The sequence below is a fragment of the Bicyclus anynana genome, chromosome 14 (assembly GCF_947172395.1).
Source record: "Bicyclus anynana chromosome 14, ilBicAnyn1.1, whole genome shotgun sequence".
Classification (NCBI taxonomy): Eukaryota; Metazoa; Arthropoda; class Insecta; order Lepidoptera; family Nymphalidae; genus Bicyclus; species Bicyclus anynana.
In genome coordinates, this window is record NC_069096.1 from 11,282,460 (window position 1) to 11,297,806 (window position 15,347).

The window sequence follows — 15,347 nt, forward strand, 5'->3', positions numbered from 1 at the left end:
TTAGTCTAGAACTGGAAATGTTACCAGTGCCACCTGTAGTTCAAGAAGAGAGCCTTTCTCCACGGCAGCGTGGAGCGCATCGCACTTGATGATCAGACTGGTCAGGTGTCGCGGCAGAGGCAGAGCATCCGCCTCGGCCAGCAGCCGGTGGCCCTGGCCGGCTAGGATGACCCGCTCCAGCTTACCCTCCGCCTGGCCGCGCGCCCATTGTCGGAGCTGGCCAGATGATAACACCAACACTGCGAGATGGTCATATGTTTTTTTTTTATATATATTCTTTACAAGTATATAATATGTTGTCTTATACCAACTATTACAGTTGCAGCCTACAAGTTGATGGCCTATCAGGTGTGTAAAAACATCTGTAGTAATATTGTAAACGCGAAAGTTACAGCTCGTGCGCGTTAAGGTGCCAGCAGTAAGCACAAACGTACAAACATCATTCGAGCCAGGTGTCAAGTTAATCCGCACGAGGTGTTTTTTTTATTATTTACAAGTTAGCCCTTGACTACAATCTTACTTGATGGTAAATAATGATTTGTTAGGATTAGGAATAAAATTTACACCCCTTTCGGTTTCTACACGACATTCGCTTGGCGGTACGTCTTTGTCGGTAGGGTGGACCAAATCAAATCAAATCAAATCAAGATCAAATCAAAAATCATTTATTTCAAGTAGGCTCAGTTTACAAGCACTTTTGACACGTCAGTTGACTATTTGTAAAGATTCTACCACCGCTTTGGAAGGCAGGTTCTGCTGAGAAGATACCGGCAAGAAACTCAACAGTTGCTCTTTTGAAATGAAAAAGTCATACAGTATTATAATTTACAATTGATAACAATTACAATTTCTTATAGTTTTACTTCCTGTGTGAAGGTGGAAGCTGATCCAACGGCCTCCAAGCATCTTTACCAATTAGGACCAATTAGGAAAACCTCAATCGGTCCAGCCGGGTAGATCGAACCCAGGACATCCGTCTTGTAAATCCACCGCGCATACCTCTGCGACACGGAGGTCGTCAAAAAGTAGAACCAGTGAACCGATTTGGATGGAATTTGGTATAGAGATAAATTGTACCTTGGAGCAGAACATAGGCTTTTTATATGGTTATGAACATAAGCTTTTTATATTATAGGGACACTTAAGGGCTTTTTATAGCTTGGATTTATTTATATGAAGAGAAAATTACCCGAAAACGACTTGTGCCGAAATTGAGGGCTTCTGCCAGTTTCAAATATTTTTTGGTTATATCTCAGTTTACCACAAATCATTAAACATATTAATATTAGAGAGAAATATTTTAATATGCTCATCATACACCAATTCAATATTTTTTTTAAGAAATTGGGTATTCATCCTTGTAAACTCTGATAATAAAATAATCTTACTTCGTTGTTTTTTCCCCACCTAGGTAAATATTTTGTATGTATATAAAAATACTAGAATAATCACAGAAATCAATAATTATTTCTCAATAACAACTATGCTACGATGTACAATATACTGACCAGAGGGTGCTACGAATAAGCTACGAATATTCGTAGAACGAGATTTCGTAGCTACGCTTATGTAAGAACCGCTACTGTGACGGCCTGAGTAATAAAAACAATAAAAGCAATTACACAGAAAAACATTTGGAATAACAGTGTTGTTCGTAAGAAACACAGTACCGGAGTAAACTTGTAATGGTAAGTAAGCAGAAGTAAAATTCCAACGTAGCAAGTAGTCTATCAGATACGAAGGATTGCTTGATTAGTTAATAGTTAGGGTGTGCTCTTTTGTTTCATTTATTAATTTCAGAAGCGCTATTCTTTAAACTCGACCATGTCAGTCCCAAGTTTGTCTCTATGTCTCTCTTTATCCGTATCGTGTGAGACAGAGAGAGACTTATTTAAACAAGCAATTCTGGTATATATATCTTGAAATATCGGAATCGCGTAAGACGATTTTCGTAAAATTTTGCATTTAGTTAAGTTTTTAGGATTTCGTAGTCAACATGGAGCCTTTATAGTTTCGTCATGTCTCTCTGCAAATTTAATAGATCGGTCGAGTTTAATATATTTTTTTTTGTATATTTGGAAAGTATTAGAAAAGTTGAGAAAACAAGAGAAAAGAAAGCCTTACTCTTCATTTTTTTTCATGATTTATGTATTTTAGTATGAAATAACTTTATGGCAGAACAACGTTTGCCGGTTTAGCAAATATTTTATGGTTTTATTTGTTTTTCATTTGAACAAATTAATTGAGCACATACTCTATTAACCATTGGGCGATTTGAAATTATAGCTAAAAATAAAATGCATTGTTGCATGCAACTTAACTGACTGCAGAGATTCGAACATGCAAATATTTAGAATGCTTTTATCTTCAGTAATATCTTGGAAAATATTCTGCCTAAAATATTTTTCTGAAATATGACAAAGTATAAGTTTGCAGTCTTATCGTAATAATTAGTCCAACTAGTGAATACTAGCTATTTCATTCGTATATAATTTCGTAATTTACATGAAAATTAGCACTTCAATTTTATAATATACTTAATTACTTACTCGAAATTACTCATAGCTTCGTTGGCTCGGGAACAATGGTTTTTTTCCTAGATAAAAGGTAGGTAGTAGTGGCGAAGGGTGGAATTTTGATTAAATGAAGCCGTCCCAATATAAATATTCATTCCAATAATGAATGTTTAGGTACGAGTAAGATATATAAAAAGAAACCCGTCGTATCACCTCGTCGTATTCTTCTATGTACACCTAACAAAGTGTATGTGAAATTTAATTGTGATTGGTGCTATAGATACGTCGTAAAAGCGTAACAAACAATTAAACAGAAATATGGATAATAGGATTAATACATGGACATAATATGAAAACATGCGTGCTTCGATCTCGAAAAAGAACACCCTGTTTATATTCGTTCGCATGGGCAGGCAACTTCGAGATATAAGATTACGAGATTTATTCTTTAACAACCGGCAGTAGCCAATAGCCTATATATAAACCTGACCTTAACCAATATACGGACTTGCACAATTGCGTAGAAGAAAAGTTCGTGTCAACTAGCTTTATCGGAACAACAGCTTAGCGTGGATTTTTATGCAAATACAATAGCCCATTGGTGTGTGCTTTTTTACCCATTTCTTTTTATTCCCTCGATTATTACGCAATGTCCTTCATTATGTACTTTATGTTAATATGCACTCAGTGTGTTATGTTGTGTGTAATAAGTCATTTTGTTATTACGAAAACAATTAACCCTTTTTAAATGTGACCTTGTAATTCAAGATATTGAATTTACAAATCTTTACGACGACGTTACTACACGTTTAAATAAAATACGATTGTAGTAACAAATAAATGCCGAATGAAGCTTACTTGCTTATTTTTAAAATCACTATAAGAGAATCATACTATTTAAAAGTAAATATCTCATGTCTGTTAAATTCCCATTATATCATAGTTATATTCCCGTTACCCTCCAATTAATACGTTGCCCTCCAATTAATACGTGACGGCCGCGTGGCGCAGTGGGTAGTGACCCTGCTTTCTGCATCCACGGCCGTGGGTTCGATTCCCACAACTGGAAAATATTTGTGTGATAAGCATGGGTGTTTTCCAGTGTCTGTTTGTATTTATACATTATATAAGTATTTATATGTAGTATATAATTGTATATTAATATTATAATATCAACTATCTTAGCACCCATAACACAAGCTACTCTGGGGCTAGATAGTGATGTGTATTGTTTAAGTATATTTATAAAAAAAAAAATTCCATTAGAAATTAGAATACGACAGTATGTCTGCGAACGAGCATCAATCCCACGATGTTGAGTCCTTCTGCCGTGAGGCTATTGAGGGTTAACTAACTTAACGAAAATTGAATTGTCTCTATTATCCACCCAACCGCCAACGCACTCGTCTACGAGGAATGAATATTCATAAACGTGTTCCGGTGCGGGTTTAATTGTCGAACAGATACCACGCACGACATCGGTGACGTCATACTACCAGCATAGCTAGACCTACACTTGGAACTATTTATAGATATTAGAACATTTTAATGAAAATTCAGGCCTGTAATAAATTTCTTACTTTATGTCAAGTGACAAAGACACTTAAAACACAAGGTAAATTCAATTCATATAATCCTGATCTCTCATTTATTTATTACTTCTTTTTTTTTTAATTTTTAACAATATAAGTATAAAATACAAAACATTATTAAAAATTTATAAAAAAAAATTCACCCTCCCGCTGCGGGACATTTGAGTGTCCAAGCAACCGGTGGTCAGGGCTCCAGAGTGAGGAACCTCCTCACAATACGCGCCGTCTCAAGAATCACTGCCTTTTGTATCCGACTCTTGATCCAACAGTTAAGCGAAAGCTTCTTAAGGTGTTGGTCGAAGCTTTTCGCTATAAGGCCATTGATATTACTATTGAAGTCGGTTAAAATGTAAGTTAAAATGTTACCCTGCCCCCCTAGCCAAGTGGCACGTCGATTCTCTTTCTACGATCGCCGATCGCAAACGTTTCGAAAACGAGAAAAATGTGTGTGAATGACAGATCTTGATCACGTGACCTGCCCATAGCAAATGTCATTCCTATACATTTTTCTAGTTGTCGAAGCGTTTGCGATCGTAGAAAGAGAATCGACGTGCCACTTGGCTACAGGGGCAGTTCTTTTTACTGTGAGCCGCATAAAAAACGCTCCTAAAGAACCAGAGTTCTTGGAGGACAAAGTCGCAGCCCTTTGCCATTTGATTATTAAAAATATTGACGCGATTATAAAGAATACATTTTCCACGTCACTGCCCTTCGAATGTATCGCATATCATTTTGTATAGGGTAATTGATGTAGACACGTGTCACCTCGCGCGGGGCTTGAGGGGGGGGGGGTCAATACCCGGTGGTCGACGAACCTGCATCAATATTGAAACCCGTCATTTTTCCCCGTTACGTGTGTACAAGGATGGATGGCACATTTTTTATGGTTAACTAGCGGAAGACCGCGTCTTCGTCCGCGTGGAATTTAGTTTTTCACAAATGCCTCGGAAACCATGGATTTTTCCGGGATAAAAAGTAGCCTATGTGTTAATCCATGCTATCATATACCTCAATACAAAATTTTAGTTAATTCGGTTAAGCGTGAAAGAGTAACAAACATTCATATCATTAAAATTATCAGTTTTCGCAAATCTCGGGAAACCATGGATTTTTTCGGCATATAACGTAGCCTATGTGTTAATCCAAAGTAAAATCTATTTCCATTCCAAATTTCAGCTAAATCGCTTCAGTAGTAGCGGCGTTATAGAGTAACAAACATCCAGACATCAAACAAACTTTCGCGTTTATAATATTAGTAGGAAGTAGGACTAACGGAGGACCGCGACTGAGTGGAATTCAGCTTTTCACAACTTCTGAAGGAAAAATCCAAATTAAAATCTATTTCCAATCAAAATTTCGCCAAACCGCTTCAGTATAGTCGCAGCACTAAGGAGGAACAAACATAGTCATTTACACATTTACACACAAACTTTCGCCTTCATAATATTGGTGTGATAATAATTGAAACGTAGGTACGTACGTAACGTTACAAGTAGGCTTTTACTTACGTATTTTGAGAGTTTTAAACGTTCATAAAAAAACGTAACTGTTATAGGATTACTTGTTTCTGTCTCATTGGTCTTAGATCGGTTAAAGATGACGAGTACCAGAGCACAGTTAGTAGTCGGCAATTCAGAACTTGTCCGGTTATTCAAAAAATTACTACTTAACCACGTATACTTATTTTAATTTTCAAAAGAACTACCAATGGTTTGTAGAATTTGTGAAAGGGCCGGACTCACTGACAGGTCGTGGGTTCAATTTCAGCTCACAACACTATTGCTGTAGCCTTTCAGCCTTTCAGACTTTCCGTGGAGGGGAACAGATATGTTGGTCGTATTTAAAAGATAAGACAAAATAATCTAAAAATACATTCAGATCTAGGTACTAAAAGAAGTAATTTATTTATTTCTACAGGAGTTACATCATTATCAACCCATATTCGGCTCACTGCTGAGCTCTAGTCTCCTCTCAGAATGAGAGGGGTTAGGCAAAATAGTCCACCACGCTGGCCCAAGCGTCGGTTTTCACACACGCAGAGAATTAGGAAAATTATCTGGTATGCAGGTGCGTCATGATGTTTTTCCTTCACCGTTTGAGACACGTGATATTTAATTTCTTAAAATGCATATAACTGAAAAGTTGGTGGTGCATGCCCCGGACCTGATTCGAGCCAATACCCTCCGGAATTGGAGGCAAAGGTCATATCCACTGGGCTATCACAGCCTTCTCCTCTGGGCTATCACGGCTCTCTATATTTCTATAGGATATTAATTATATTTAAGTGCACGTTAATTATGCCGTCATTCAGATGGATTTCTTCACACGTTTTACAATAAAAGCTCGTGTTCTTATTTTATGCAAAAGTAATGGGTTCACGCGACAACACGCCAAGGTCGTGTCGTTACTTATATTTTAAATGATGCATAATTTTGATATTAATTTTGTTGGCTGACCGTGACCGACCATGAACAATCATTTCACCTTTCTAAATAACTTGATATGTCCAAAATGATCCTTTTACGTTACTTCTTTGTCGTTGTGCTCTTAACAGAGCGGTCTCGTGGTCTTTAGGACGTGTTGGAGGCAGATGTAATACGCTTCACGAGTATTCGCCACTTCACGTGTGTAGTGTCGTGTACATTCATGCAAGGGACCGCCTACAGCAGATTTCATCTGGTCGGTCCATCGCAAGGGTGACCTGCCGCGTGGCTTAGTTCCCTCCAACTTCCCTTGCACAACAAGGCGTACGTCGTCGGCGTACTCATTCCCTCGCCGGGAGACATGTCCAAAAAACTGAAGAATGCGACTGTGAACTAATGCCGAGAGACGTTGTTTTATGTCGAGCTCTTAGACTATAGAGACGTTAGCACGGAACTCAGTTAAGGAGATTCCTCTCCAACACCACATCTCCTGAGCATCTATGTTCTTTTTGCTCGACTTTGTCAAAACTAATAGACAAATACCTTCTTTTAGAATAATATAATTATGAATGTTAACACCACTTGTACTCGAGGAACTCGTAACATAAGTTACAGGTTGTCGTGTCGATACAAAAACATCAGTTATCACCCAAGCTCACCATACTGCATTGCATTAGACACCTATACGCATCAAATTCCCTCCTTTATTTGCTGTCCAGCCCCTGTATTATTTAAAGCTACAGCGCTTTGACAATGTTGGTTTCCATGACAACTCCGTTGTTAGTGACTTTTTAGTTTTGGCATTCTACAAATATTAAAGTTCAAATTAGAACAAGACGTAATTTAAGCGAAATGTTCGTCGACGATTGTAAAATAGCGGAATAGCAGCCCTGTGACTGATGAGTGACGACTACAAACAATAATCGATGTTGCAGGTACATATTCCCGTAATAAATCTCTCTCTTACAGTGTAGTTCTAAATATGGATACAAAAGTACCGTTTTTTAGCTTTCCTGGTATCATCGTTTATGCGGGTCATTACGACCCGTATCGCTTACTTGTTACCATTACATTGGTATGATATCGGTTAGCATTCGTTGTTTTACACTTGAATAAATAGCCCAGTACCTTATTACAATCACAATTGACACTACATTGCAAGAGCATTGGCATGAGAAAATATAACTTAGTTTAACAAAGTTAAAATTCAGGTAAAGTTCAAGTTTACACGCATTAAAATAGCAATATAGATAGCGAATGTGTTGTTACGCGGAAAATAATAGCTTTTATTTATTTCGTGTATTTTATAATGAGATTTAAAATTCGTGGATATTTTATAATAGAGCATAATAAAGATATTTACTAATTGGTTTGACTACGTTTAAATTTATAACAATTAAAATAGTAATATTAGATAAAGAAATCTTGTAAAATGATACGTATTTTGAATTTTACAAGTAAAGCTAATTGATTAAGTGAAATACATGGACGTGTAGGTAACCTTAACTTAAGTGGTTCTTTTATGATGACGATCACCAGTTTGACCTTGACCTGAACCGTAAGTCGCTTATAAAGGCAAAGGCTAATAGGAAATACCCTTTTTATAGTAGGTACCTTGTATTTAGAATATTAACAGTTTACATGAGTTATTTTTTAAGATATTTTTAAAGATATTATGGATTCGTTCGAATAAAATATAAAGAAACACTAATGTGAATAAGATTTGATGGAAATTATAATTTCTAGACTAATTTTCTACTTCTTTGGGAAGATATCGTAAAAATGTAATATTGTAAAAATGTTTAAAATTTGTAATTATGCCCATTATAGCCCAGTGGATATGACCTCTGCCTCCGATTCCAGAGGGTGTGGGTTAGAATTCTGTCCAGGGCATGCACCTCCAACTTTTCAGTCGTGTGCATTTTAAGAAATTAAATATCACGTGTATCAAATGGCGAAGGAAAAACATCGTGAGGAAAGCTGCATACCAGGGAATTTTCTTAATTCGTGGTGGACTATTGGCCTAACCCCTCTCATTCTGAGAGGGGTTAGGGGTTAGGTCAGCAGCAGCAGCTCAGCTATCGTCGCAATGGTACATCGCCATGTGTCGGTATATTATGTGAAACACGAGCTTAGACTTTATTAATTAACTAGCGGACGCCTGCGACTTAGTCCGCGTGAAACCCTACTACTACCCTACCCTGCTCCCACTTTACAGCTAACCTTCTGTTTAGGGGATGAGTAGGGACTCAACCCTACCCCAACCCTAGCCCTAACCTACCAAACCCCTACCCTACCCCTACCCGGCTCCTACCTTATCCTACCCCTACTCTACCCTAACCCTACCCTACCCCAACCCTACTCCTACCCTACCCCTACCCTACTCCTACCCTACCACGCGACGGAAGCTTAAAAAATGGAGTAACTTCTCCCGTTTTCCCAACATTTTCCTTCACTGCTCTGCTCCTATATATCGTAGCGTGATGAAAAGTATACTATAACCTGACCAGGAGTATGAAGAATAATTGTACCAAGTTTCGTTAAAATCCGTCGAGTATTTTTTGTTTCTATAAAGAACACACAGACAGACAGACAAACATTTTACTGATTGCATTTTTGGCATCAGTATCGATTACTAATCACCCCCTGATAGTTATTTTGCAAATATATTTCATGTACAGAATTAACCTCACTACATTTAGATTTCTTATAAGTAACGATTTGTCTGCTGTTTTGCAGCAGCAATGGCATAAGCATGGCATAGTACTTTCCCGGACAGCTAGGAGCCGGAGCAAACAGCTTTGCCTAAAGCATTCTTTAAAAAAAAAGCCAGATATTCGATCGTGCAAGGCCTAAGGTGCAGCGAAGTCTGCAAGATATAACATAATTAACAACACACCACCATTATAACAGGTAGGTCTCGAAGCTAATTAATAAAGGGTAATCAGAGGAAAATGTCACGGTATAAGGGTCATATCTCACATACCAACTCGGAAAGGGATCGGCGCCGCATCGTCAACCATGCGTTGCCTCGCTGTCGACTATACGTGTCACCTCACCTTTACCCAGATGACGTCTCGACGTTGACCAGTCATCAACTAAAGGTAACGCACACTTATCCTAGCCAAACGCGTCGAACGAAAGGAATTCTAGAATTATGTAGGTATATGAAATCTCATGAAACCTTGCACACTTCCCCGCGTCGAATAATCCAAATCTGCAAGAACCCCAGAAATCGTAAGCTAATTTCGATGACGTCATCAGTTTGAGACCTTAATGCGCAATCACATGTAATAACAGTACGACAGGCGTTAAAGGAAATAGAAACGATTTCTTGGACGCGGTCGATTTTTTGGGCGCGGTCGATTCTTCTTGTTTACGCATGCGAGGCCTCCTTAACTTCGATTCGTTTGACACTTCGGCTCGGATAAGTGTAGGTTCATCTTTAAATGTACGCAGATCAGCAGCTCCGGTAGGTCGACCCAACCACAGGATTCTAATGCGTTGCAGTAAGGAATTTCATACAAAGAATACAGAACGGCTTGGGTTGATACAGTGACGATTCTTGGTTGATATGTGTGCTATGACCATAACACACATCGCGTGGCGCTGGGCGGGCGTGACTGGTGTTTCGCAAGCCCACGCGAAAGCTTTGGTACATGGCAGATTTTCTGGTCTGCTTGTTTTTAGCCGCATTTTTTCATCAAATTAATTATTTTCAGTAATCATTTTGTTATCAAATTTAATTAATCTAATACAATTTTGATGATTAGTGTAATTTCCACGGGCTTATATTCATCTAGATGCCGATACTTCGTCCGCGTCAAAAGTTCATCGCAAAGCCCGCGAAAACTTTGAATTTTCCGGAATAAAAAGTATATATAATATATATTTGTCAGTAACCTCCTGTATCTTCCAATGAAAGTCCAGCCAGCCATTCCGAAGATTAGTCCGGACAAACAGACAGACAAATATTTTATAAAAGTTCGTCTGCGTTTCAGCTTCGTATAAATAACTAATAAGAATTTGAGAGAACACACTTGTCTCGAAATTACCGATAGAGACCTTAATTTTATTGCATTAATTGAGTATTGATGATAATATAAAATTCAATATTGTATTTTTATCAAACTACCAAATTGGATTTTATTATAAAATAATAAAAATACGTATTATGTACTTTTGACGGCCTCCGTGGCGCAGTGGTATGCGCGGCGGATTTACAAGACGAAGGTCCTGGGTTCGATCTCCGGCATGGCCGATTGAAGTTACTTAATCGGTCCAGGTCTGGCTGGTGGGAGAATTCAGCCGTGGCTAGTTACCACCCTACCGATAAAGACGTACCGCAAAGCGATCGTAACGTTTTAGTACGATGTCGTGTATAAACCTATAGGGGCGTGGATTTTCATTTCCTCCCAACAAGTCAGCCCGCTTCCATCTTAGATTGCATCTTCACTTACCATCAGGTGGTTCATTGTAATCAAGGGCTAACTTGTAAAGAATAAAAAAAAAACGTACCGCCAAGCGATCGTAGCGTTCTGGCACGATGTCGTGTAGAAACCGAAAGGGGTGTGGATTTTCATCCTCCTCCTAACAAGTCAGCCCGCTTCCAACTTAGATTGCATCATCACTTACCATCAGGGTATTGTAGTCAAGAGCTGACTTGTATAGAATATTAAAAAAAATACTTCATCTATAACAGTCCGCTCTTTGTTCCAACATATTTTCCATTATTTCTACACTACAGTGATTGCTCGTGTGCTCAGGAAGCAAGTCGAGTCAGACACGAACGTTAAGTTTGCACAGGCGGAACGCCGGACAGCTTTCTGGATTGTTTGTTATCACTTTCTTTCCATTTCGGCATCGCGTATACATAGTCGGGGTATCGTACCTATAGTTAATGGAGGCATTTACTTATTAAAAAGTGGTTCGTTGGTCTAGTCTAGTCTAGACTCGAGTCTAACGCTGCGGTCTAACGAAGCGGAGTGAGGCAGCGGAGCGGAGCCGAGAAACGGAGGAAATATTAACCTATAGGATTGAAAAAAATTCTAATGATCATTAAAAAATATTAGCATCCTAATCATCCATCATCTTTCTATCGTCATTATCAGCCTATTTGATCACCATTTTTGATTATTTGGTTTAAAGAGCTTAACGACCACTGGACTAATTAGTCAATGTTACTTGCTGGTAATGTAGTTTGTCATTGATGTATTTGATTTAGACGGCCTCCGTGGCGCAGTGGTCGGCTGGGCCGATTGAGGTTTTCTTAATTGGTCCAGGTCTGCCTGGTGGGAGGCTTCGGCCGTGGTTAGTTACCACCCTACCGGCAAAGACGTACCGCCAAGCGATTTAGCGTTCCGGTACGATGTTGTGTATTTTCATTCTCCTCCTAACAAGTGAACCCGCTTCCATCTTATATTGCATCATCACTTACCATCAGGTTGTAGTCAAAGGCTAACTTGTAAAAAATAAAAAAAAATATTGCAATGATCATTAAAAAACATTAGCATACTAATCATCCATCATCCATCTATCATCTTTATGAGCCTATTTGAAAATGGTTTAACGACTAGACAATTTACGAGCGAATTTTCCAAATCGGTTTAGTGGCAGAACGTGAAGCATAACAAATAAAAGCCTCTAGCCGATATGGATTATTTTTCTACAAACGCTAACCCTTCGAAAATTTAAAACATATGGAAATGGCACTCGTTATCGACAGGTCACCCATACAATTTTTTGTTAATTTTAGAAGCATTGATTAGAAAGAAAATCGATAAATAACACGGCACGAGCCCTAGATAGGTACATCAAAGTTGATTTACAAAAAAAAAAAACATTAAAAATGAATGCACACAATTGATTATTTCAGGTTTCAAAGCAATTTAGGCGGGCAATTAGTTGTCTGACATTAACATGAAACGTGGTCATTTCAAACTATGTAGGCAGGCATCCATCGATTTTATGGCCCGCTAGCACGAACGATCGAAACTGTTCCTCATCAAATATTTAACGCTTCGTCCCACTGACACCCACTCATTGTATCGAATATTCTCCGTCACAACAAAAATGAACTTTGACCTGAACCTCGCTTTAAATATTATAGATACGAAACTAGTTTCCAGAATGGTATAGGTAAAAATTATCCTTAACAATGAGTAATACGTTTTGTAAAACTATAAATGTTATCCTACTAATATTATAAACGCGAAAGTTTGTATGGATGCATGTTTGGATGTTTGTTACTCTATAACGCCGCTACTACTGAAGCGATTTAGCTGAAATTTGGAATGAAAATAGATTTTACTCTGGAATATTTTTATTTGATACTTTTTATCCCGAAAAAATCCATAGTTTCCCGAGATTTGCGAAAACTGATGATATGAATGTTTGTTACTCTTTCACGCCTCAACTACTGAACTGAATTAGCTGAAATTTGGTATTAAGATATAATAGCCTGGATTAGATTACTTTTTATCCCGAAAAATCCATGGTTTCCGAGGGATTTGTGAAAAACTAAATTCCACGCGGACGAAGTCGCGGGCGTACACTAGTTTGTTAATAATCATCATCATCATCATCATCATCATCATCATCATCATCATCATCATCATCGTCATCATCATCATCGTCATCATTGTTATAGCCGATGTGTATAGACCTCTAGTAGGCAAGGAGTTCCCAACGGTCTCAACCCAATGATTATTTTATACTAAAGATATGTTACGTGCGTACAAAATCACCGCAAAAAGTGATCCGAATTTAGCAATTCCACTGAGCGCACAGATGTACAATTTTGTTACATTTATATACAGTTTTTACACTTCCTAAACACCCAGCGCGATATTATAGACAATATTTGGGCATTATGTGTTTTAAATAACTTTCGTTGTTTGCGACTAAATTAAATTAAGAATTTGTCCGCCTCAGTTTTGATGCGCTACTGCCCTATCTCTAGTATAAAATATCATTGTCTTAACCAATTAAAAATAGAAATGCATGGTCCTTTAAAACATGATCTTGCTGGATACACTCAGTATAAAATAAAGCTATATTCGATGTGCACTGTTTACCAAAAACAAATTAATAAAGAGGGTATATATCGATAATAGTTATAATTAAATTGTGCTTATGTTAATGAAAATTAATTTGATTAAAGAGCTTAGAACAATAAGATATACGAGTAGGTAATACATTTAGAATCCTATCCTACTAATATTATAAACGCGAAAGTTTTCATGGATGTTTGGATGTATGTTTGTTTGGATGTTTGTTACTCTTTAACGCCGCTACTACTGAAGCAATTTGGCTGAAATTTAGAATGGAAATAGACTCTGAATTACCACATAGGCTACTTTTGATCCCGAAAAAAAACAATTTAAAAATAATAGTTATGAACTGACATGCATTTTCTACCTTCATTTTTAATTTGTTTGTTGGTAAACAGTGCACATCGAGAATGGCTTTAGTAAAGTTCTATTAAGACGTCAGAACGGTAGAAAACTATTTATTAAGTTAGCATTTTACTTACTTATTTGAGATTAGAGTACAAAAGCGCTGTTCGCAGGATTTTCTAGTGATTTTTGTATTTGCAGTATTACACCGTAACGTATGTTGAACTGTGACAGACAGACGCGAATAAACTGAACAAAACTACTTCGCTAAGACTTTTTCGCTTAGGAGAACAATCTACCAAGAATACAAAAGGTACACGCTACCAAACAAGTTGCCGTGGCAGCAGAGTACACAAAACTAACACTAATTTCGGAAAAAATAAGGATCTACGGTCACTACAATCTTCGTCATTAAAATGTTTATCGGTATTGCTGTCAGTATGCTGATAACTGGTTCAACATCCATAATAGGCGTTCCACAGGGTTCGATTTTGGGCCCTTTTATGTTTCGTCTACCACACCTGTTAGAGACTTTTAAGAGATCGTTTTGTTTGTGTATGTGGGATAAAATTTACGGTTCCTTTCTATACGGTAGCTTTTCTTCGTTTTAAGAAATTTTCAGTATAAATTCTGGGCCTGAAGTTGGGAAATTGGTGTTGTTACCCATCAGATTTGCCGCCAGTCAACATCATCAACATCTGATAAATCTTTAACAATTGAAACATTACATTAAACCCGCTAACCCCGCGTTTAAGAGTGGTGGTTCTAAGCTCCATATCCTCTTTTGTAACATCAGAAGGTGTGGGTTCAATTCCGGTCCGGCCATGCACCTTCAACTTTTCAGTAGTGTGCATTTTAAGAAATTATATATCATGTATCTCAAACGGTGAAGGCAAAACATCGTGAGGAAACCTGCATACCAGAGAATTTTCTTATTCCTTTGCGTGTGTGAAGTCTGCCAATCTGTATTAGGCCAGCGTGGTGGACTCTTGGCCTAACCCCTCCCATTCTGAGAGGAGACTAAAGCTCAGCATTGAGCCGAATATGGGTTGATAATGATGGTGATGATGAAAAGTTTTAACTTTCCAAATACATAATATACCTTTCGGCTGGTGGGAGGCTTCGGCCGTGGCTAGTTACCACCCTACCGGCAAAAACGTACCGCCAACGCGAGTGTGGATTTTCATCCTCGTCCTAACAAGTTAGTTCGCTTCCATCTAAGATAGCATCATCACTTACCATCAGGTGAGATTGTAGTCAAAGCGCTAACTTGTAAAGAATAAAAAAAACCTGCCTCAATGAATACGGCAATAACACCGCCTAATCAAAAATGATGATGCAAATTGTATAAAAAATCAGAATTTTAGTCTTGACTTAAGATAATATTATTCTATCTAAATTTAATATTGGTAACATCTA

General features: G+C 37.8%; 1 protein-coding gene across 1 annotated transcript in view; it reads right to left on the reverse strand.

The window, feature by feature from the left end:
- The window catches only part of LOC112043511 (uncharacterized), an 18,491-nt gene continuing 3,144 nt past the window's right edge, over positions 1-15,347 (reverse strand). Inside the window, exon 5 of the mRNA XM_052885546.1 lies at positions 1-239. Within this exon, the coding sequence (XP_052741506.1) occupies positions 1-239 (239 nt within the window). The remainder of the gene's footprint in view (positions 240-15,347) is intronic.